Source organism: Drosophila mojavensis, unplaced genomic scaffold (genome assembly GCF_018153725.1).
Source record: "Drosophila mojavensis isolate 15081-1352.22 unplaced genomic scaffold, ASM1815372v1 contig_36, whole genome shotgun sequence".
NCBI classification, from domain to species: domain Eukaryota; kingdom Metazoa; phylum Arthropoda; class Insecta; order Diptera; family Drosophilidae; genus Drosophila; species Drosophila mojavensis.
In genome coordinates this window covers 22,459,599-22,485,716 of record NW_025318858.1, presented here as the reverse complement: position 1 = coordinate 22,485,716, position 26,118 = coordinate 22,459,599, and the positions used below count along the sequence as shown (strand labels likewise).

The following is a 26,118-nucleotide window of genomic DNA, read 5'->3' as shown; positions in this document are numbered from 1 at the left end:
TTTTCTTCATATCTTCCTTCGTTGACTATTCAAAGTTTCTGTCTCGAATGGCAGCTCCAAGGCAAATGGCGAACAAAAAGCAATTTGCTGATGAAATGATATGGCAAGCGCTTGACATGCAATTAAAATACACACACACACACACGCAAAGCACACACAATATGCAAAAGCAATGTAGATTGAGAGAATATCTGATATTTCTGTATGTGTTTGTGTGCGTTGAATGGCTAATTTTATCTTATTTACTTTAAGCAGTTATTCGTGCAGAGTGAGCGAGAGAGCCTGTGTGTGGGTGTGAGTTAGCTTCAACATTTACCGTTGCGTGTAGGGTATTTAGTTTTTGAAAGGACAATATGCAATTGCCATGCATTTTGTAATTTTAAAGATTGTAATTAATAATATATTTATTTTGTTCTCTTTCGCACTTACCTTTGCTTATGCCTGTGGCCTTGTCACGCAGCACATTTATCGAGTGCACTGGGCCATATTCCTCAAACATTTCGCGTAACTGCGCCTCGTCCATCGATTTGGGCACCTGGCCCACAAACATCTTAATGTTATCGGGGTCGGGCTCCTTTTCGCCGTAGGTGACAACGGCTGTGTCTGGATCCAGGCGGTAGCATGAATCGTCATCCATGCTAACAACAACATTGCGATTAGCGCTGCACGAATTGTTGTTGTTGTTCATCAAACTGCTAGACATGATGTTGTTGTTACTGCTGCTGTTGTTGTTGTTGTTGGTATTGTTGTTGTTATTGCCGTTACCAAATGGGGTGCCTGCTAGCGAGTTATTGCTGCCCACTAAGTTGGCGTTGTTGTTGCTGCTGCTGTTGTTGTTGTTGAGCAGCGACGAATTGTTATTGTTGCTATGTATAGGACTATTCGGTAGACTATTGGTGGCGCTGCTGCTCTTATCGCTCATACCAAATGCACTGTAAAAGACAAAGAGAGAGAGAGAATGAGAATATGTTGAAAATGAGTAAAATTACAGTTATAACAGTTTGCCTTTTGCGCAGGGCATAAGAAGGAATTGTTTTACAGTTAATTAATTATTTTAAGAATTTTTTTTTTTTTTTTTTTTTTAGCTTCATACTCACTCCAAATACAAATCGGTGCTTTTCTCAGAGAAATCAAAAATCATGCGGCGATTGCCCAAAAACGAAGTGCGACTGCTAAACATTTTTTTTCTGTTTTTGTAACTTTTTTATTCAACACTATCGAATCGATTTACAACAAAGAGAATCGTGCACTAGAGGCAAATAGACGCACACGGACAATTGTCAATTGTAAAATAATAAACTTGTTAATTGTAATATTTGGAAAATCAAATTGGGTTTTAAAATATTTCCATGTAAACACTGCAAACACTGCGACTACAAAATGCACTAATTCAAATTTGGGCACAAAATTTATCACGCACAGCGTCCACCCACTTCCTTTATTGACAATCGTCGAAAAGCAAATGAACGATCCAAATCTTGGGCAACTGCGAGCGACCACAGTGCAAAGCGGTGACACAGAGCATAGGACTAAAGGAGCAATAGACAAGGAAGGGAGTGTAATAGAAAAGGAGTAGAGCAGGGACATTAAGATAGCGTGCATAATAGGAGAGAGCGAGAGCAGATCTCAGGGAGAGAGCGCAAGCTGAGCTTACACATATGTATATGTATGCAGCGCACGGTCGTATAGTAAAGGAGACAAAGAAAAAGAAGAGAGCGCGAGCAGTGCTTAGGCATAGACGCAGGTAAAGGAAAAATGAAAGACCGAACGCGAGCAGAACTTTTAAGCTCTACATGTCTACATCAACACAAAGCACGTACTAAGGGCAGAGCGCAGGCAGCGCAGAAGGTATGGCGATCCTAGCATGTGAGAGGAGTAGGGCTATATTTAACATCGCTTGCTACTGCGCACTTTCCCCTCTATCTTTCTCGACTGGTACGCCTGATGAGAAGGAATAGAAACAAAAGAGTCGAAGCCCTACATCTACATAAATGTAGATGCTTATATTTAGGCTGCTGTTCGCTGTAAAATTCAAGCGAAATTAAATGTATTTTGAATTTTACATTTAATACTCAACTCAACTTTCAATTTAAGCACGCAAATAACTTAAAAGCTTTCCCAACTAAGTAGCAAAATAAACAGCCCTGCACACGCCCAGTTATCAATTTAACTGCGCAGGTGCTCGCTAGCCTCTAATCTACCTGTTTTACCTTAATTGACCCATTTGTCGCTGTCTATTAACGAACAGCCGTTAAGCGAATGCCGTTTGTGGTTTGCTCGAGCTGAAAGTTCACTCAACTCCAACTGTTTTTAAATTTCCTCAAAGGTCTCTGCTTAAGCGCATTTGCAGCTTAACAGATGACACCTGAACCGGAATGGCCATAATCAAAGTTAAATAAACCATAACCATCATAAAATATCATGTTAGACTTGTAATTAAACAAAACAAAAGGCGACCCCATATACACACATATGTATGTATTTTGATATACATATATATTCATGCTATAATTACTCCAACTGTTGTTTGCTCACTCGTATTCACACGCCTTCCTTCTATCCCTCTCGCACTTTCGCATTGCAAGTGCAATTTTCTGCTCATTTCATTTTGACTTCTAACTTCCTTACAAGTTTCTCTTTTATGTAGCAAATTCTTTGTCTTTATTGTTGTTGCTCCTGCACCCCTCGACTTTTGTGTTGGCTTTCTTTGTTGCATTTCGTAATTTGAACTTTTTTGTTGTTTTTGCTTTCGCATTTTATGCACAATGAGACAAACTTGGCGAAACTTCCTCTCGCTCTCTCTCTCTCTTTCAAGCTCAAACTGTATCATTTAACCCGCTCTTAGCTTTTGCACTTTTCTTTGTACTGTATTTAGTTACGGTTTGGTATTGTTCTCTCTCTCTCTCTTTAAATGTTCTGTAACATTAAGAGAGAGAGCGAGCCCATTTGACACAATTATTGCATTTCCTTTGACATGTTTCGCCCCAATAAAACATTAAATTGCAACAATTTTATTAAAAACTTTGAAGCAACTTTTGCAACTGCAGCGAAAATAACAAAAAAAAAAAAACTAAGTTGCGAGAGACTAGAGAGAAGGAAAAAAAACTACACAAAGCATGTTGTGCATTTCTATCAAAGTTCAAACTGCAATTCATCTTCATCATCATCAACAAGAAGAAAATGAAGAACAAGAGCAACAAGCAACAAAATTGAGATCAACAACAGCTAAAGCTGTGTGTGTGCACATACAGAAAGTTTTTAGTTCGACTATCGTTTTATAACAAGACTATCGCATTTATTTCGATACCAGTTACAGTTTACAAGTTTAATACCCTGTAAACAAATTTCATTCAGTTGGTAGATCGTTTTCAGCAAACATGGCAAAGAATTCTATGAGAGAAAGTCAAATAAGCACCTTTAAAACCAAATTAAAGTTTTATTTTTAATTTATATTTAACTAATTAACTAAAAAAAATTCAACTCTTTATTCAGTTTACAAATTTAAGTCAACTATTTTTTTTTTCTTAATATAAAAAAAAAAATCATTTTAATGAAACTACAAAAATCGATGTCTTTTTATAATCAAAATTCAAAAATTTTAATAATAGAAATTTATTTTTAAGTCTAAACTACCCCAACTAAAACTTTTCGCCTTTAAATTTCGATAACCTGTGCATAGGAAATTTTTAAAAAACTTTTTGCCAGTTGCTCAGTGCACATTTATCTTCATTTGTCTACGCTGCAAAATGGCAAAAAAAAATAAGGACAGAGGAGAAAAAAATATATATAACTGTAACCCAAAGCTGTCAACAATTTACAGCTCAAATTATCCTGGGAGCCAGCCCAAAGGCCAAGTCAAAAGTTGGCATCCAATTCGGATTTGGGTCTTTGCTCGTGCGCTTTCCCTTCATATTTCCCTCTAACTTTCGCTCTCTCTTTGGCTCCATTGCTATTGAGCACTAATTTGCTTGATTACTCTAGAGAGTATAAGAGTGGGATGAGGGCAAAAATTTGAAATCTATTAAAAAAGTTTCAAGTTGTAAGGGAAATACGAATTGTGCTATCGGGCAGAGAAATCACTTGTCATTCGTTGCTCGCCCTCACCCTCCCCATCACACAGTCTCTTTCTTTGTCTTTCGGGCAGACAAAACAGAATTGAACAAAAGTCAAAGTAAGAGACAACCACTAAAAGGTAGTAATAAAATTGGAGTAGGTTGTTTGTGTGTAAAAGTGGTAGAAAATTTGTTGCACAACTTTTTTGTCTGTCTGTGCTTTCCTTCTGTCCCCCTCTCTTCTTTTCCATCTTTCATACTTTTTGCTCAGCTAGAAGGTAACTAAAGGTAAATTTGAAGCGTCTGCTACACAAATCAAGTGAAAAACTTAAAAAAAAAAAAAAAAAAAAAAAAAAATTGTAGTCAAGTGGCAGCTGCATTGTTGCTGCTGCTGCTGCTCGAAAGAACTTGATTCTTCTGATTTTGTTTTGTATCTGTTTCTACCTCTCTTTTTTTTTTATTATTGGGACGCATGCTTCATAATATCAATTTGTAAGTGAACTTGAAAGCTAAGAGTGAAGAGACGGTGGAAGGAGAAGAGACAAATTGCAAACCAATGGAGCAACTTGCTTAAAAGCTTTAAGTGTAGATTTGGTGCACTTAATGAGAGGCCCTGATGAGGTTGTTGTGGTATAAGAGCTGCTTCTCACTTTTTCATGCAATATAAGAGTAATATGGAAGATTAGTACTTGAATTTTTTGTATAAGACTAACTCTTATTAATATAAGACTTGAGAATTTTTGGCTATACGATTTTTTAATCACTCATAAAAGGAATATAAGAGCTTTTCAGTAACGTTTTTTTTTAACGTTTATGAAAAAGCCTGATTAGTTCTTATACCTCTTTATTACCCTAGTGTATGTGTAGACTATGGATAATTACTTTTGTCCAATTAGTTCACCTTTAACACTAATGAGCCCCCCAACCCCCGGCCCTTGCCCAGCAGCAATTTATTTTGTCTGCCTTTGCTAAATAAGCTCTCGGTAAGCCGCTTAAACTTTGACCCTAACCAACTTCGACTGCGGCGACGACGATGACGATGACAAGGACTTTGATCTCAAGGACCTCTTGAGTAGGCGCAAAACCGTTTGCCTATAAATTACTCAGCAGTAAGCAGCATTGCGCCGCGCTTATCAAAGATAATTTTAAGCCGCATTTAAAATGATTTCTTTGCCTTCCACTTTTTCCCACTTCTGTTTTTTTTTCTTTCTGCAACGAAAATTTACGCTGACTGTGCGTTGTCTGGCAACGCTCGAGCAAAAAGTGCAAGTTGGCAGCGCGGTTAAATGGCGTGGGGCAGTCGGATCTACGGCGAAAAAGGGCGCCAGCTATGTTGACAGTCAGTGAACCCCGAAAACCAGTTCGCCGCCTCCTGCTTCGCCGCCTGCGCTGCGCTTTTTGTCAATGATAAGCTACGTCCTACGGATGGGCTGCAAAAGGGTAACGGCAAAAGAGAGCGTGCGAGCGAGAGAGGGCGAAGAGAGTTGCTCGGACTTTGTGCAAATATTTGACATGGACACAAATGGAGACCAGCAAGGGGAGTGGAAGAGAAAAGAGGAAGAGGAGGGGGAAAACGAGGGTCAGCAGGAGCAGCAGCAGCGGAGCTCATTTTTTGGCTGGCAAAGTCAAAGCGAGACAGTGAAACGGGAATTTGGGAATTTTTGGCAAGGATTTAGAGAAGAGCAGGAGGGGTGGGTGGGGGCTTACGGCATAGACAGTGCTACGACTTGTGTGTAATTAAGCAAAAATGTAAAATTGTTTGTTGTTTTTGTTGCTGTTGTTGTTGTGGCTGCTGCTGTTGTTGTTGTTGTTCTTGTTGTGTTAATAATTGCTTGTAAATTGATCAAAGTTGGCATTTGTTTGGTTCTCAGAGCCAGAGGCGGCGGCTGCAGACGACTGCAGGGGGTGCGGCAAAAGAGCTGAGCTGCCGCTTAGTTGGATTATGTTGACTAATTAGAGGTTGTTTGACATGCTCCATTGACAAAGTAGTTGAATGTGCGCTCATTTCATAGAGACAGAGAGAGAGAGAGAGAGAGGGGGGGAGAGTGAGTGTAAACCCCAATGGGCAACTACTCCAAAGTTATTCGAGTGGAACAGGCGAATGCTATCTCCTTTTTCGTCTGGCATAATTAATTATGGTTCATGGACTGTGTTTAGAAGTGGTTTGCAGGGAGGTTACTCGTTTCACTGATGCAACATTTCATTGCCTTGAATATATCAAACAGAATGGTTTAATTTTTTTGAGAGAACAAAATAATGTAATATAAAATTGTAAAAACCTAAATGCGAATCCTTATAAACCAAACTGGTTTTTGCAACCGCAATGAAATGAGAATGAATGAAATGCACACGCGCACACACACACACGCACACACACACACATATTTCCGCAGTGTAAAGGACACTGACCACCTTTTTGGCTGTCCTGCATGGGGCATTTTGGTCAAAAGAGAGTTGCCAGACCTACAAAAAAGTAATGGCATTTTGCATATAACGCGTGCTGACTGTGTCGCCAAATATAACAAAAAAAAAAAAAGCACGAACAAAGACATAAAAAACTACGTAATTTACACATAGAGAGCGAGCAAAATACTCTATCTGAAAATATTCTTTAATATATACAATCAACGCTTAAAAAAATATAACAAAAATTTTGAAAAATTAAAATTAAATAATTAATTAAATAATGAAATTGTAAATTAAATTTTATAATATAATAAAATATTAATAGAAATAATAATATAATAACATATTAATATTAAGAATAAAAATGAAAACAAAATTCTCAATTGCCCAATTGACAATTATAATACAATAAACAGAAAAATATAACAATATAAAAAAAAAAATAATAATAATAAAATAGGTATTAATAATAAAAAAAAAAATTGATACAAATTAAACTAATTACAAGTAGTGATATGAAAAAGAAATAGATACAAATTATGTTTAATCTTTTTTATTTAATATTATGAATGTAGTTAAGAAAAGCCCCATAATGGTATTTACAATTTTATATAAAATTTAATAATTTGCTCAAATTTTACATATTAAATAATATCTAAGGCCTAAAAAACTTCCAATCTCCCGAATAGGGTATTCCCCATAAAAGAAAAGAAGGAGTCGCTAAAAAAAAGCCAAAAAAAAAAAAAAATTTTTTTTAAAGAATGTTGGTTAAACTTCTTTTGCAAGGACTAAAGAATTTATTGATTCATTTTGAAAAAAAAAACCAACGACAAGGACAATGCCGAAGAGTGTGCACAGGACGTCACTTCGTTTGTGTGCATGTATGTGTGTGTGTGTGGAGCCCCCGGGTACAAAAAGGAAAAATGATTTGCATGGCTTTTGCAGTTGTGTGCGGAGGAACAGGACCTCCGCTAAAGCCTGCTGCCGCACACTAGCGCGACTCGGCGCGGCCAGCCAGTGTAAAATTGAATCAAATGATTTTCATATATGCAGACACACACACACACACACACATACACATATATATCTTTTTTTAATGTGGCTTTTTCGGGGCATAAGTCTTCCAACTGGCAGACAAAACAGTAAAAAATAAAATAACGGCAAAGATATATGTATATAAAGAAAATTATAAATGAAAATTCCAGAGCGTCGGGCATGCATGAGATTCCGGCGACTCGGCAGAATTGTCGCCACTTTTGCGCAAATTGTTGTTTGCCAAGCGAAATTGAAACAATTCACGCCAGGGTTGCCACCTCGCCTCATTCACACACTCACACTCGCACATACACAGTGTGAGTCGTTGTGCGAAAACTCGTTCACTATTCGATGCAACTGGCGCATAAATTTTATTGGTTTGATGCGCATTTCGCATCAAGTGTGGAGTTAAAGCGAAGTCGAAGGAGGCGAGGGGGCTGGCCGAACTGTTGGCGGTAGCACTCTTTGTGTCTTTAAGCCCGTTTCGGCTACTGCCACACGTAGCTACCCATTTGCGCTTTCTCATTTTAATGAATTTTACTGCAGTGCATAGCCCTCGCTTTGCCAATGCTTTTCGTAATACGCATTGACAGTTCCATAAGTTCAGTAATTATTTATTGATTCACTTTAAGATGACTATGAGAGGAGAGGCCATGCTAACGTTGCCAGATGTAAATGTATTCGGGATGGGTTTAATTGAAAAAAAAAAAATATATATATATATATATATATCTATGTATATACATATGTAAAGTTGCATGAGAAGAAAAAAGAAATATATATCTATGTATATACATATGTAAAGTTGAATGAGAAGCTTTGTGAATCGATGTGGCATCCTGGTTACACGATCTTAACAAGGTGGCAACGAGAAGAGTTTAAGAGGAGGAACAATAGATGCAAGACGTATAGGCTTGTGATTAAAATACGTTTACGTAGTCTATCTCTATATAGAAATTTATTTGTATTATTGCATTCATGCAACAAGAACTGTTCTATTAAAACTATGAAACGTTTTATTTTCAATTTGCAATATCAAGAAACACTTTGTTGATAGAGAGGAGGATCTTTTAAAAGGCTTAAAGCATATGCAAGGAATAAGTGAAACGTTTACAGGTTTCTAGGTTTCCCAGTGGTTCCTAGATAATTTATAATACAGAAAAAAATATATATATCTCAATATTATTAAAAGTTTTCTAGAGGTTCCTTGATATTTTGAAAATACAGTCGAGTCTCGATAATTTGTACGAAAAAAATTCTATCCCCTTGAAAAATTAGTTCTCGATAATGATCGATAATTTGAATTTCTGTGTAAGTCGAAAAAACCTGTTGTCATTTCGAATTACCGACTGTATTTAAAAAATATCGACTGTATCTTGAAAAGATCTATAAATCTTGTATCTATAAAATTTTTCAATAAACCCGAAAATTCTTCAAAAATTTCTACACACAATTTATCGCTGAGTTGCCTTTAGGGGCAACGATGACGACGACAACGTCGTAACGCCATCTTAGATTGTTTTTCAATAAATTGATGGCTTGGCCGCGCGCCTTATCATTATCCTGGCCGCTGGCGTTGCACCTGCCACAAACTGTGGCGTCTTGATACGACAGAAAGGTCGACTGTTGCTCAGTTCCCTGTGTTTTCTGTTTCTGTTTTTGTTTTTGTCTTGGGCAATTAGATACTGAGACCCGGTTTTCCTGCCGGAGGGGCGTGTCCCCAGGGCGTCGTTGGCAAAGGCCCCATTATAATGATTATCGTTGCTCGTTTGTGGCTTGTATGTGTGTGTGTCTGTCGCTGTTGTTGTTTGTTATCCTTTTGCTTTCGCAGCTCGTTTGGCCCGTTTGCCGAGTTGACAAAATCATAAAAATGTAGTCGACGCAACAAATTATACAAATGTCTCCCGCATGCCAAGCCAAATGCTGAATTTAAACTGAATTTATAATGGGCTTTCCTTCTCACTCTCTATCCCTGTCTCTCTCTCTTTCGCTCTTGCAACCTTTTTGTCACCATTTTTCGAAATGCGCCCCAAGTGATACGAACTGGTGCGGGGCTCGAGTCGGTAAATGCTTTAAAATATCATTCATTCACAGTGACTTGAGAGGCTGTAGCAATTGTGTCTAGGCAAGAATTTTTTATAGGCTTTGCGGGAATTGAAATAACAAATTTTTTAAAAATGTGGAAAAGGTGAGTATGTAATGCCAGAAGCATAAATATACTATATGTTAATTTTGTGCTTTAGAGAGCTCTGAAAAAATACCTAAAAACCACATTAGAGGCGGATTTTTTATGGATCTACGAAGTCTAATAGTGTTTTAGGGGGGACTGACTGGAGTCGATGGACTCACGATTTTTCGTTTCAATTATTTTATATTTATTTAATCGTCAGCGTATTTATTAAAATATATACACATAATACATATACATTTAATATTCTATACAATAATCAAGATTTCTGATATCTTTCACGTATTGTACATTTATGCTACCGTATTCCAACCACAATCAAAAGACTGTCATTCTAGCAAATCGCAAATATATCAGTATTTTACAATACAACACCACACACACACACCGACACACACAACCTCAGAGTCACACACAAAACACAAACAATTTAAAGTGATGCAGAGTCAAGGAAAAAGCCACGTGTAAGAGACGTTGTCTTAACGCCTCGCTGCAATCGCACACAGAGCGAGTCGTGAATCTAAAAGGCAGAGCAACAACAACAATAATAACAGTAACATGGTACATGTATTTAGACAAGTTGGCAGCCTCGTCGCGTAGTTTGCCTTTTGAGCATATAAGGAAGAAAAAAATAAAAAACTCGTAAAAGTCACCCGAAACAGACACGAAAGCAAAACTGGCAATAAATATTTAGACAAAATTCGCATGTCAAACACAACACACGACCAAGACGCGAAGAGAGTGCGGAGGTTGGAAGAAAAAAAAAGGAAGAAAAGGAGGCGAAACCAAAGAGAGGAACGCAGCCAAGTCACGTAAATAATTAAACACGTGACATGCGTGGGGCGTCATTTTTATGGGCTAAGCGCGCGCGTCGGCAGCGCGAGCGAGAGCGACAAAAAACAGGCCAAAAACCGTCGCGGCTTTCAGATGTGTGCAAAGCCAGTCACAGCTGCGCGCAAGCGAGACAGCAGGTCAAAGTGTGCTGCTGTGGTGGTGTGAGCGTGCGAGCTTTGATGTCTCGGCGACTTGTCTGTTTGCATAAGTGTGCGTGCGTGATTTCGCACAGTAGGTGAAGAGCAACGGTTCCATCGCATCTCTCTTTCTTTTTGTTGCTAAAAATAGAATTTAAGTGCGAGAAATTGCACAAGCATAAATTGGCGAGAGTGAAGTGTCTCTCTTTGAAGCAGGCAAACTAATTAGGATGTTTTGTTGTGGCTAGCAATTTGCTGTGTTGCGTAAGGCAGAGTGTTGGCAGAGCGTTGGCAGAGCTTGTCAGAAAATAACATGACATTATTTATATACGATTTTATGTGAATTTATATACTATGTTATGTTATATTTAATAAATTATTAAATAACACATAGCCAAAGAATGCTAATTGTGACAGAATGCATATTGCCCTGTCAAGAGCTGCCAACTCGTCAAGAAGGGTGTTGCATTTTAACTTTTATGGAAATTTGATTGAATTTCAATTTATTTAGCTGTCAGTCACATACGAGGTATGTATGCATGCAGTCAGCAACATTTTAATATTGATTAGAAATTGATTTTCTAATTGTTTCGATTAATAAATAATAAAGAGAAATACGTATGTATTTATATATATGTACATGCAACGCATTTTATACCCTAACCACAGGCAATTTAGCAAGTTGCGCCAAAAGCACAATTGAAAAGCACAAAAGTAAACACAAGCACAGCCAGAGCGGGTAAGAGAGCGAGCGAGAGAGAGAGAGAGAAAACGCAGGCAAATGCCAGGAACACAATTAAAAACACAAGCAAAGTCATTAAAAATTTAAGCAGCTTTTAAGCTTACACACGAGACACGCTGTCTTTCTCCCTCACACACATACACATACACCCACACACACTCATGTGCTGGTTAAAGCAACAAAATCAAATATAAAAACAAATTTGTCTGAGTCGTTTGCCTTTTTCAGGCTTGCCCTACGCCTGATTAACATGCGTAAACAGACCAACCCAATGTGGTGATGAGTGTGTGTGTGAGAGAGAGGTAGGTAGGGTATTAGCGTGGGTAGTCGACTTGATCAAATTTCATAATTTAAATGAACACGGGCAGAGTAATAAGCAAACATTACAACATTTTAATTAATTGAGTGTGATAAAACAAAGGGAAAAAAGGAAATTTAATAAAAAATAAACTTCAATAGGTTGGGTTTATAATACGATTTGGAATTTTGAAGTCATTAATATATGTATGTATATTTAAGAGTTTTAAGGTAAGAATATGGAAAAGTTGTGCGATATGAATATAGGATATATTTAAAGCCATATACCTATTAGTATAGACTATATTGAGAGCTGACTACGTTTTCATATCATTATAAAACTAACCAAATAAGGTTTGATGACTGTCTCTATAAAAAGAGACAAATGTCAAGATTGTAGAATATACATGAATAATAAATTATATAATTTTGTACATATTTTCATTGATCCTACACAATCGTGCATTCTTGACTCATTTTTATCATATACCCCTCAAAAGTAATCTATTCATTTAAAATATATAATTTCCAACCCGCCAACACAAAAATTTTTAATTAACATTTCATTTAATCCTACCACATTTCAGCATCGAAAATGTCATAAATCAATAGAATGAACTTCAAAGTTCAATCAAAATTTGTGCACAAAGCGTTTTTTTTTTTTTTTTTTTTTTTTTTACCGGTTTGCTATTGACATTTCAGCTTTAAAACTTTTTCGACCACTTGACATGTGCTTTGGCACATCCTAAAGCGAAATTTTATTGTTTGGACATGTCAAATGCATATTAAAATTTTGAATATCAAATGATTCGACAAGTCGCTCTCTCTCGACTGTCACTCAACTCAATTTATTTACACGCCCATTTTAACTACAAATAAAAAAAAATAATAATAATAAAAAAAAAAATAAGAATAAAAAATATTATTGATGTAAATAAATATTTTCACCTATATAGTTCGAAGTGTGAATGCAATATAAAAACTAGGCAGGACGATGCAATCGAGTATGACTGACTGTCTGATACTTGTTAGAGGATACAAAAAGGTATATTTTTTAATTTCCCAGATTTGGGGCAGAGCTTTTAACTAATAGCAGGGAAATAGTGATCCATTTGGGATTCTATTCCAATTCATCACAAATTTCAAGCAAACGCAGCAGCTTAAAGTTTGCCAGAAACCAATATACTCTCTTCACTCTCTTCACACGCATACAAAATGCAATACATAAAAAATTCAGTAAAAAAAAATATACAGTTTTTTGTTATTATTGTTGCTGCTGCTATTGGTCTTAAAATATGCAACGTTTTGTAGCACGCAGGCCGAAAGCCCCTGTTGTCCTGCATCCTGTGGCATTATGTGGGCTCAAATGCGATTGACAAGCCAAAAACAACAACAAAAGAGCGCGTATAATCAAAAATATATATATTTTTTATATTATTTAATATTTGTTGATATTTTTTCTTAGAACTTTACTGCCAGTCAATGCATAAAAAAGTGGCCCACATTTTGTATGAAATCCACATATTTACGAATATTTTACGTTTGCTTAACCCGCGCATTTTGCCAAAGTGAAAACCTCTTTGCATGAATAATGCACATTTTTGATTTTCTCTGATACACGCACATACACATTTATATTTATATTTATATCCCATTTTTGGTTATTTGCTCACTTTTACATGCGATTCATCAAATTTAATATGGCTACAATTCTAGCTGACAATTCAATGTGCATAAATTTATGCAACAATCTATAGTGAATACCCTAGATGGGAATTGGGCAGTGGGTTATATAAATGAAGAGGTGAGCTTCTGAAATACATATATGTTTCAATACAATGGAAGATATGAAAATGATATTAAGTACAATCATTTTAAATGAAATTATTATATGTTATTAATTGGATTTTATATCGCGATTAAGAACTCGAAGATTTTAGAATATAATAGTTCTCAATAACATTCGTATTAAAACTTTAAATTTTAGTCGATTGGGATGGTAAATACATATATCATATTATATAAGACATTTTATTTCTATCTTATATCATATATTTCTCCTCCCATTTGAAGTAATATTAAAATATCTAAATACAGTTTCCGTACAGTTTTGCCTGAGTTTACACGGTATCTCTTAGTCAGCACACCCTCACTCACTTTGCAGTTTTTTATTACAATATTTGGCCGAATTACGTATACGCCAGTTGGGCCGCAGGCTTGGCAAAAACTGGCAACAAGGTGAGCGATAAAAGCTTTCCCACCATATCTGTATCTTACTGCATGCTTTCTCTCTCTCTCTCTCTCTCTCTCTCTCTCTCGGTCTCTGTGTAAGTGTGTGTGTGTGAGTGACACACTTATTGATGTAATAACATGTGCATTAAATATTTATTGTATTGGCAGACGACATGGCACTTTCCTTCTTTTTCATGTATATATATATAAATATGTGTACAGGATGGCGAGCAGCAAGTGCCTGGCGCCTCTGGATTGTCAAGATTGGCTTGGTTCGAGTTTGGAATCGAGCAGAGTTCTACACTTCGGCATTGTGAAAGGCTGTGGGAAACTGTGTCACAGCCAAACGGAAGCAATTGCCTGAGAATTGTCTATGACAGCACACACACACACACACACACACACACACACACACACACACAGCTTCTATCCACACATTCTTTGAGTGGGTAACAAGAGCAGTGGAGTGCGTGTGTGTGTGTGTGTGAGAGAAACTAAACTAGAAGCGAAGTGATAAAAAGCAGAGAAAGAGAGAGGGGGAGAATTTTAAACTACGTTTAAGTTTTTAGAATTAAATTAAGTTTTCATTTTCTAGTCTAATATAGTAAATATAAATATGAAATTTGATCAACGGAGAAGCTTAACGGTAAAGGAGTTTTTAAAGGTTCAAGATCTAATATGTTTACTCCAATATTGAATACTATATATCAAATTTCATATAAAAATTTCAAGAGTCTAGATGAGCTCCTTCAAAATCCTGTGCTTTCATATCTCAACCAATATCTAAATATCTCAATATCCAAAATTCTATCATCGATTCCCGAAGCACATTATTTTTTATCCATCAAAGTGAGAATAGATGGAATGGGAGTGATATTGATAGAGATACAAGTTAGAGCGAATACATAGATGATTTCTTCCCACTTTTACCACACTCCTACCAACGCAGACACAGCTACGTGATTTAAAATCATATTAAGGCTAACCATTAAGTTTTTCTATCAGCTATCCGTCTGCTCAATCATAATCCAATCAATCGTTAAACTTACCTAAATATATCGTAGCAGCGTACATGAAAAGAGAAGAAAAACAATAGAAAATGCATTAGTTTCAACTGAATTTTGGAAGAGAAGTCGTACAAAACTATTAATTCTAAATAACAAAGAAACATTTAAGCAAATATACGAAAAAAAAAAAAACTATTTAGATTTGCGAGTCATGCTAAAGTAATTTACAGCTAATGTTTTAGGGGTAGCTGAAAATGCAGTTTCGACTTGCATAACTCGAGCAATTTCGGTGTAATTAGACTTGCACTTAAATGGTCAACAAGGAGCAATGGCTAAGGATGGTTGGCTAAGGACTCGCTGGCAAGGGCAGCAGCAGCAGCAACAACAGCTGGCAGAGTGAAGAGGAGTGGAGTGAGAGGTGGTTGGGGGGGGGTAATAACTAGCGCTGCCCAACATAAAAAGTACGACAGAACCGCAAATAAAATGGCTGGCAAATTGGTCGACTCTTTGGCTGGACAGAGAGCGAGGCAGAGCTAAGGTTGAGAGCGGGACGGAGCAGAGTGAGGCAAGCTACAGCTGAGGTAAAGCACAAGTGAACTTATGTGTGTGTGTGTGTGTATGCTTGGGTAAATGTATGTGTGTAAGTAGACGCCTTTAAACGCCTCTTAACCCAAACAACAACTTCATAACTTTTATCCCACAGCCCAGGCGCAAAATGTTTCATGCTGTTGTTGTTGTTGTTGTTGCTGTTTTTTCTTTGTTGCAACAGCTCGTTTTGACTTTGTTTAAATATTTGTTGCTGGCTGCTGCTGCTGCTGCTGCTGTTGTTTGCCTTGTGAATATATGAGTATTTGCCTTAACGCCGTCGCCTGTCGAATTATATTTTATAAGCGCCTCGCAAAAGAAATAAGTATGCATAACTAGGAGCAGTCTGTGAACGACTAACAGATACTCAGTAGGTAATAGAAAAATTCTATTGAATAAATCATTTATATATGTAAAACAAAACATATTCTTATACAAGAGATACTCAGTAGGTAATAGAAAAATTATGTTGAAAAAATCACACATAAATATATATGTAAAAAAAAACAAAAAAAAAAAAACATATTTTTATGGGAAAAATATATAAACGACTAAGAGATATTCAGGGGGTAATAGAAAAATTATATTGAAAAAAAAAAAAAAAAAAACAGCAATTATATATTAAATGCTTAAGATATTACTGAAAAATATATAAAAATGTTTAACATATAGATAAACATTCTTTTTTGCCATATGCAGCTCAATTTCTAACATATTTTATATTCCAATTCTACCATCTATCACGCCAAAGTATACACCCTCTACACGCGTCAAGCATTGCAGGGTATTTAAACGCAGCCAAGCCGCCGCACGCGCTGCAAAACTTTTGTAGCGCAGACATTTTTTATGCGCTCGCCTAAAAGCGCGCCAGGCGCTGCTGCCACACATACATATATACACTATACACACACACACACACACTCATAGGTGTGTGTGTGTGCGTGTGTCGCTTTGCTTGTATGCGGTTTTGGTCGCAGGTGCCACTTATGTGGCTCAAAGACAACAACAAAGGCAACAACGGCGACGTTTGCGCTTTTTGCCAACTTCGCCGCAGCAGTTGCCGTCGCTTATTATAACGGTACCCCCAACGCTTTTTATTACTTTGAGAAAGAGCGAGCCAGCGAGAGCGTGTGACAGGGATGGCCAGAGAAAATGAAAACTTTTTTATGCTGCCCAGACTCTCAGGCGAGTCTGTTCTGCAGGCTCCAAGTGCCAGACGTCGCTGCTTTTAAGCATCTTAAAAAAAGTAACTACGGCTGGAATATACCTAGAGAGAGAGAGAGGGAGAGAGAGTGGGATAGAGAAACAGAGCAGACGAATGAGAGGGCGTGCTGGATAAGGGCAGTTGGGTTATTTTTGTCCCTGTCTGCCGCTGGCTAAATTTATTTTCGTAGCCGCTTTAATAATTCATCTAGCACTATTTATGTGACAGGCGATAGCAGCTGAGGGTCCTGCCCACCTGCCCACCAGCCCACCAGCCCACCTGGACAGAGTCCGGCAAATTCTTGTCTGCTTTGTCTAGACTCGGCGAGTTCAACTGAATAATTGCTGAATTGCTTTTGATATACATATATATTCGTCTGTCAGTGAATTTGCGTGTGTGTGTGTGTGAATGTGTGAGCCTCACTTAAGTTCTCTGGAATGTCATGGCCCTCAGGCATTTTACTTTTTTTCGTATACAGCCGCATTATAATGTGACAACTATTTTGACATGTTGAGGTCTCGAATTCATAAAAAAGGATTTTGCTTTTCTACTTTTTTATATAACCTAAACAACTTTAGTGACGGAAAACGTATTCGATGATTCATAAGCAAAGTTGGGCTACTAAAATTTTAATGTAGATAATTATTTTCTGTAGATAGTTGATGTATTTAAAATATATATTAAAACATATTCCTTTATTAAATTATATAAATAAGACTTACATAAGCAATAGAGCTTATAGACATTATATAGATGGGTATTATAACAACCATTCGTAGAGATCTAAATGGATTCGCTTTTTAATACTTCCATTAAATTATAAATTAAATAAAAATAAAAAATTAATCGTTATTTCTGTTGTATAGTTTTTTGACCCAATTTTACTGACTTCACTCTAAAAGTGAAAGCTATAATACGAAACCCTCTATTCGTGCCGATCTCTATCTAAATTTCCATGCAGTTGAGCAAGTGTTTAGGCAAATTTCAAAGCTAGTAAAACGCCGCTGACATCAATAATGAATTTTAATGATCCATTTTTTCTCTTTTTTTTTTTTTTTCGTTGTTTTCGGGTGAGATTGGAATGTGCCTGAGCTCAATTTTCATACACTTGACTGGGCTCATTTACTTTCTTTTTTTTTTTTCGCTGGGGCTGGAATTCGTGCTGCCATTTTTTCTCATTGAATATTCAAACAGCTCCGCTGCGAACTAACCCAATCAAGTGCTCATTAATTTTTCCTGCCATAAGGCAACGCTCCACGCCACGCCACGCCCCTCCACCCACACAGCCTCTGCCAGCCACGAAAAACTTGATGAAGCACCGCAAAATTTGCTCATATGCAAATTTTTAAGGCTCTTCCCAAGAAGTTGAGCAACCAACCACCCACAGCAGCAATTGTTGTTGTGGCTCGTGTTGGGTTTCATTGTGGCTGTGTGAGAGCTGCCACCTCCCACATCGTTCGACAAACCCACCCCCACTCATTGCCGCTTCATTAGACGCGCTGCCTATCAACAGAAGCTTGCCTCAGAAAAAAAAGGAAAATTTGTTGCAAGGATATGAGTTGTTAGTTAATGTTATGGTGCCACATTTCCGGCAGCGTTGACGAACATTTCAGCCCGGCTTTCCTTTTTCGCCACGTCCTTGTCCATTCTACGTTCTTTTCTCTTCATTTTTTTGGCTCTTGGCAAACGCTTAAACTGTCGTTTAGTTAATGATGTAGCATGTAGTTGTTGCTTTGGCTGCGATTGTTAAGTCCTCCCCCGTCCTCCAACCACCAAGCACCTAGTATCAGCCTCGCATGCCTCATCTGGCACAATTTCCACTTTCTTTGAGACGTCGACTCAACTTGCCTCTGGCCAACAACAACAATAAGCACAGTAACAACGGCCAAAATGTTATCTGCCTGGCAGCGCACAACTTGTCGCCACATGATTTTTGTTTTCTTTCTCACATTTTACTTTTTAATTTTCTCAAGCGTATCACATTTTTATTTTTTTTATTTTTATTTATTTATTTTCTTTTTTTTGTTGGCTTTGTGTATTAAATGCGGCGCAAATATATGTTGTAAACATGTCAGCGTGTTACACATATCAAAATTAAATTTTGAAATATTTTTAACAATGGAGATTGAACAGAGCTGGAGAAGTGTAGCTAAGTCAAATCAGAATGGCATGGAAAATGCCATAAAAAAAGATCTTTTTTTTTTTTTTTTATACATACACTGCGCGTCATCAGGTTAGCGCCCCCCTTTACACTCAAGCTCAAAGCTAAATAAAATCTAAACCAGCAGAGCTCCATCTTTGAAATTTTTTTACATTATACTCCATTTATTTCTCTTTAAAATACAAAAAGAATGGCTACTGTAACAATAAGGATTATTTTGTAATAATTTTTTTTGTAAAATGTACAAAAAACATGTAACAAAAATTTGGTCATCAGATTAGCGCCCCCTGCGCTAAATTCAATTTATTTAAGTTAATTACCAAAAATAACACCTGTATATTAAGCTATTGTTATTTTTAAGTAATATTAGTAGTGCGTAGTGCCGTTTTTTGTTTGAAATTACTTAAAAAATTCGATTAGGAATGGAATTATAAAGTTGTTCAATATTATTCAAGGATATGGTTGATTAAGCGTGTTCAGTACCTTCGATTAACTCTGTCTTTGTACTATAATGCTTTCCGGACTCATATACTTTCCTGACCAACCATCCCCAGACGTTTCCAATGATATTAAGGTCGAGTGAGTATGGTGGCCACTCCATGAGATCAATTTTTTGGCCCTGAATCCAGGACTTCAGGGATCGGGCGGTCTGAATTGGGGCATTATCATGCTGGAAAATCTAATGCCGGTTTTCAGACAGGTTGTAGAAATGCGGAACAGCAGTTTTAAACACGATATTATGGTCCTATGCGTTCATGCGCGATGTCAAAAATTGAAGCTTGCAAGTGCTGTAGTAAGATATTGATACCTACACAAATGCCACACCACCCCCCCGCCGCAGCGGCTTGAAAACCGTTCCAAATAATGTTCTTCTATGAGTAGGTCATGGATATAATAATTATATCCATCAGTTCCTTCCAAATTCAATTTTTGTCATCAGAAAAGACAACATGCTGCCATTGGGTAGACCCCGTCATGTTCGCCCGGCCAAAATTAATGCGTATTTCTTTTCTCAGCATATCGACTGGTGTTTTTTTTTTTACATTCTGTTTCTTTAAGTAATTAACTTTCTTAATTGCTCTTTAGACCGTTGATAAGCTCGTCCTAACACTGATTTTAACCCTAATCTTGGTGGTCGATTCGTGGGAATTCGAAGCTTCTCGAACTAATGCTCTTCTATTTCCTTCTGAAATCACTTGATTATTGCCGCTTATATAGTTTTTTCCATAGTTTTCCCTATTTGTAAGAATATTGCCACTTAGTTTTCTGTTTTTTCCTGATTTTTCAGCAATTTTATGGTTGCATAGTCTAGATTCAAAGTATGCCTCAATCTTTGATTTTCAACCAAAGATAAAACTGTTTCTTTACCCATACTATAAATATATTGAATACTTTGAACTTCACAAAAAATTTGGTGAGTGTAATTGCCAAAATAAGCAAGATAATTACAATTGCATTTGGGGGCGCTAACCTGATGACGCAAAATAAGTGCACACATTTTTTGCGAAAATAGAGAAGGATAGAAAATAAAACATAACGGGTTTTCACTCGCGTTTTTTTTTGGTATGAGAGACATCTCATATGATGATAATGAAATAAAAAAAAAACCAAGAAGTTGTGTGCAATAGGCAAAGAGAAAAACGTAAAAGAAAATGAGTGTAAGGGGGGGCGCTAACCTGATGACGCGAAGTGTATATATAATTTTGTTTTTTTTTTTTTTTTTTTTTTTGTGCGTTTACTGTAGTCTTTCGGAAACCACCGTGAATTAAAAAAAATATATATATACTAATTTTTTTTTGCATTATGTTTCAATCGAGAAATTAAAATTATCGAGAATTATTGAGAAATAACTTTTTTTAAGGAGATAGAATTTTTTTTTTTTTTGGAAATATGTATGTATTATATATTTTTTGTAAGTTACATTTAGTTAATAGATACATTTAGTTAATGCACATTGAAATTTGTAAGGTACTAAAAAATTAAAGCTTATTAATAATTATAAAATAAATAAATAATTATCCTGCGAAAACAGCCATTAAAAATTAAATATTTATTTTAACTGCAAATCATTCAAATTCTTCGTCAAAATATAAATCTTAAAGCCAAAGTTGTTCAATAAAATGTGAAATATATATATTTATGTATCAAATAAAATATGTCTGAAATTTCGATTTTACGAGCACAATTTAAGACCATCAAGAGAGCAACAAAAGTTCATTTGAATAGCTCGATGGCTGCGAAGCATGCAACAGTGTTGCAATTGGCAGCAACAAAATGGGGCAACAGCAAAGCCAACAGAAAAGTGGAAATTTTAATTGTCACATTTCAAGAGCCGCAAAAGCACATGAGACCAAGGAATGCAGAGCGAGTGAAAGAGAGAGAGAGAGTGGAAGAAGGGAGAGAAACGAAGCGTCGCCTAATTTTGTGCTAGACAATAAAACGAGCAGACTGAAATTATGAAGGCAAGAGCGGGGGGCAAAACCAATGCCCAGCCAAATGTCTTCAGCCACATTTATTTGCTGGTTGTGTGTGTGTGTGTGTGCGTGTGTGTTATGCCTGTGTTTGTGCATTGTTCCTTGCTGCGCACTTTTATGGCCATTTTAATTGTCGTCTGTGTTTAGAGGCTGCAGCTGTGATAAAATATGCTGGCAGCCTTGCAAATTAGTTTCATTGATGGCCACCTGATACAGACATACATATACATGTATATACATACATACATACATACACAAATACATCTATTTCATAGAATAAGGAACTACAGTAGTAAGGCGACTCTCTACCCCTTTGTGGCAGCATCATTAAGAATTATGATTATGACGAGCGGGCAAACAATTAAAAGGCATCAAGTGCAGCTGCACGAAGGACACAGCTGATGATAATTATGTCGAAACAAAGGAGCAAACAACAACAAGAAATGCAAACACACAAAAATGCTTTTGCTTTTGCTTCTGTTCTTTTTACCATTTTTTTTTTTTTTTTTTTTTTCGTCAAATTGAATGCATGTCCTTGCACAGGCCAGGCTCGGCCCGGCCACAATGAATGGCAAAATAAAGAGGCCACGCCCACAATAGAGCAACGCAGAACAATTAACAAAACGTAGGAAGCACATGATTATGATTATGAGTTCACTCGTCGTCGTCCTGCTCATTGCAGGACGAACGACTCCTTCCTTTCTTTGCCATTCGCATTCACTTCAAAAATGGCAACTCAGTTGTTTTAATTGTTGTTGTGGCTGCACTTGCCAACTCTACTCGGTTGTGCGAGTGCGAGTGTATGTGTGTGTGTGTGTGCGTGTAGCTGTAATTATGCTTGTATTATTGTTGTTCCTTTGGCTGTTGCTTGTTTTAAGTGTTTAGATGGTATGAGCGCCTGTTGATTACGTCTGCAATGCGGCGCAGCGCAGCAGTTGAGCATTTACTATTGCCTACTTCTGTGGGCAGGCTCTTTAAATGAGAACTGAAGTCTAAATGTTGCTTAGGTGAGAGACGTTTAGAGGGGTTACAGTTTCTCTATGGCTAAATAACAAGTCGATTACAGGTAATAGTAGTAAAAGTGACAAACACTTAAAGCTATGGGCTATAAATGGAAACTTTGTATTAATAAATATAATAATAATTTTGGTGCATTCAAGATTTATGGACTGCAAATTATGCCTCAGACATTTCGATTATAGTTTAACACGCAGAAAATATCTTATTTACGCACAAATACTTATATAAATAAATTATCCCTTGAAGCTATCATTTCCTCAGTTTCATCAATTTTTGATATTTTACTTTAATACTTATTTTATTATTATTGTATTTCCATTTTTTTTTTAATATAGTAGAAGCTTCTTTATTGATATTTTAAATAAAATTTATTGAGTTAAATAAATTTTTAGAAGCCTATTTTAATAATATAAATATTTATATGAAACTTTGAATTATTTATATATTTAAAATTTATTGTAAAGTAAATATATATTTACACGATTGCCAATATTTTCATAACAATAATTTTTTTTACTTATTTTTCTTGTTTTTATTATTTTTATAGTCATTGTTTTTATTTTATATAAAATATTTATTTACTTTTATAATATAAAACGCTTGTCAAACTTAACCTACATACATATATGAAAAAGAACAAAATTTCAATTTTGCATAAAGCTGCCCAAAAACTCATTTGCTCAGCGCGCTCAATGTAAATAGAAAAAAATAACTTGTTTAATTATCACATCAAGCGGATTATTTGGGTTAGCTGAAACAAAAAACAAAAAAACAAAAAAAAATAAATAAACACACGCACACACTCGAACCCCCACACATCCGCATTGACAGAGTTGGCATGGCTAAATGCATTTGAAAAGGATTCTTTTTTCTCATTTCGGCTTTTTCAGCTGCTTTATGAAAGCAAACTTTTCTCTTTTACTGTTCTGTGAGCCACAAATAATTCTCTCTTTATTCTTTTTGCGTGTAAAATGTAATTAAAGCGCTACATACACTACTTTGTTGGGAAGGCGGGAGGCGTGGCTTGGCCACAAATGATGCCATACAAACAACAAATAAGTACCAGGCCAAGTAATTCCATTTCGAGAGCCAAGCGGGAGCTGCGGCTGCAAATTTCATGGCTTTTCGTTGGATTAAATAAAATGCGGCTAAAAGTGGTCAGAGCGCCAGGCCAAAAACCTCTTTACCTATCTCTACTAGAGGTGTTACTCAGCAACAGCTACAGCTATGTTTGACTTTAACTTTACATGTGTGTGAGTGTGTGTGTCTTGGCTAAAAACCAACAGAAAAAATATGTCAAGAGAGCGTTTGCACACACACACACGCGCGCGTAATTGGGAAACTTGCCACGCACTTGACTCGCTTTAGCTTATTTAGGGGCGTGTTAGTTGTGGTTTGGGGCGTGGCATAGATCAACGTAAAAAGTAAAACAGAACTGCAAAAACTCTCCCCTCTTCGGCTGCGGCTAATCTAGTGCAGGTGTTCAGACGTGTGCATAAATGGAAACTGGGTTAATGTAAGTAGAAGCGGGGCGCAGCTGCCAGGATAAGCGGCATAAAAGAGAAGCAAAAATTTTATGCATATTACAATATAAATATTAAAGAATTTGGGATGTATGTTTAAAATCTATTTAAATTTGTTTCAATTAATTTGCTTTTAAACGAATTTTGATTTAAATTTTAATATACAAACAAATATATATATTTGTAAATTTGTGATTTATTAGCCAATTTAAAATGAGAATTTTAGAATATTTTTAATATCGATATAAAATAATTTTTATATATTACAAAATTTGTTTTAAAAATATAAAATAAAAAAATTATACCTTTACAAGAAACCCCAGCCAATCAGTGAGCTCGCTAGCCTGTTATTATATTTAGAACTGAAGGACCTTTCCCTTGAAAGGGTTGCCGAGAGCGTCGCACTTATTTTCCATTAAACGCTGCTGCTCTCAGCAACAACGGGGCCAAAAAACCCGAGCAGCATAATTGATGCCTCTCGGGAGCTGCGATAAAAACAAATCAGAGAAGCACACACACAGATACACTAACACCAACACCACGCACGCACACATAAACAGCATTTAATATGTGTGCGCTGGCTTGGCATACATACACACACACACATATCAGGCGAGCCATCAGTGCATGCCCCTTAACGCAGCTGTCTCGTCTAACGTACACAATCACAATCTCTCTCACTCACACGCTCCCATCTCATGCTCTCTCACTCTCTCCCTCACTCTTACACAATTGTTGTTGGCAACGCGTCGCTTAATATAATTCACACCATTAAACCAAGAGCTGCGGCATTTGCCCGGTTAGACATAAATTTTTATAGACAACACCCCTTTGGTGCAGGGCGTACGAGGGAGTTGGGGCGGCTGACTGCGCTGCTGCCACCACGGCCAAACGAAATATAAGTGTGTGTGTGTGTTTGTTTTTTTTTTTTTTTTTGGTTTTTCGTTTGGGAGCAACGCACAGGGCAAGCGACTGCCTCGCTTATCAGCGTTGTTTTGGCATTTTAGACAGTCCTTTTTTTATGCAAGCACTCACACATACACCTAGCTAAGTTTTGCCTGCATATGTGTGCGCTCGCTTAGCCTTTTAGCTTATCAACGCGTTATGGCAAGGCAACGTCGTCGCAACTTGAGTTTCAGTTCAGGCATATCCCTAGGTAGGCGCGCCCGAGAGCTTTGCTCAAGGGCTGCTTATTGTGGTTCGGGTTTAGTGTTTGGCTGCGTCTGTGGGGGGAGGGGGCCTGGTTGACGTTTCGGCATGTGCGGCGCTACTTAGCCTAATGTAAGCCGTGTGCATGCCTCGCTGCGCAACGCCGGCTTCAGCGCCAGCGACAGCCAAAGCAAGCACAGGCTACCGAGATAGGACTAAAATGGAGTAGTTTGATCAGGCAGACACCCAGTAAAGGCAGAAATGCTTGAAGTTGGAGTAGAATATAAATATATGAAATTCATCTCAATATTTGTGTTACAATTAAGGGCAAATTTTTGAGAAAGTCTGCTTAGTTAATGCACTTTATTCATTTTTTTGTGTGTAAATATATTTGTATTTATTCATTGTTTTATTTATATATTCGTTTTATATATATATATATATATATATATATATATATATATATACTTTTTTATTTAGTTATTTATTTGTTAATTGATTTATTATTGTATTCATTTTATTTTTGTTTGTTTTTAATCTGCTTGACCAGTTATCCATTTTATTCTTATTTTGTTCATGTATTTACATATGTATTTGTTTTTGTAAATATTTTGGCATTTAGTTATTGTCTTATTTATGAATTCGTTTTATTTTTTTTTTTTTTTTAACTTATTTTTTATGTATTAATGTATTCAATTTATTTAATTTTTTTTTTTATTAAATTAAAATTTGTTTTTTGTTTACACACATATTTCATGTTACAAATTAATTTTTATATTTTTCTTTTTGCACCAGAAATTTAGCTTTTAAATCTTACCTATACCCTCATCTAATTTTTACCGATTCTGAAAATTAGCTCTTTGTCAATAAATAGTAATTTTATAGTAAAATATTATAGAAACCATCATAGCTCTAACACCTATCATGCCCTCTCTGCGGCTGTCTGCCGAAGGGTATCTCAAACAGTTGACTGTGCAGCGAGGCTAGGCCTCTTCGGCGGCAACTCTCGACATACATTGACATAGAAATTCTGCGGAGGCTGGCGTGAAGTTAAAGCCATAGCCTTAGACAA

General features: G+C 36.5%; 1 protein-coding gene across 6 annotated transcripts in view; it reads right to left on the bottom strand.

The window, feature by feature from the left end:
- The window catches only part of LOC6577530 (CUGBP Elav-like family member 2), a 93,555-nt gene that overhangs the window by 50,781 nt on the left and 16,656 nt on the right, over window positions 1–26,118 (bottom strand). For 3 of the 6 annotated variants that reach the window (XM_044009128.1, XM_044009129.1, XM_044009130.1), the window contains exon 2: window positions 430–932. In XM_044009128.1, coding sequence (XP_043865063.1) covers window positions 430–932 — 503 coding nt within the window. Of the gene's footprint in view, window positions 1–429; window positions 933–1,097; window positions 1,471–26,118 lie in introns of those variants that run through there. The other 3 variants (XM_044009131.1, XM_044009132.1, XM_044009133.1) reach the window with 2 other exon arrangements.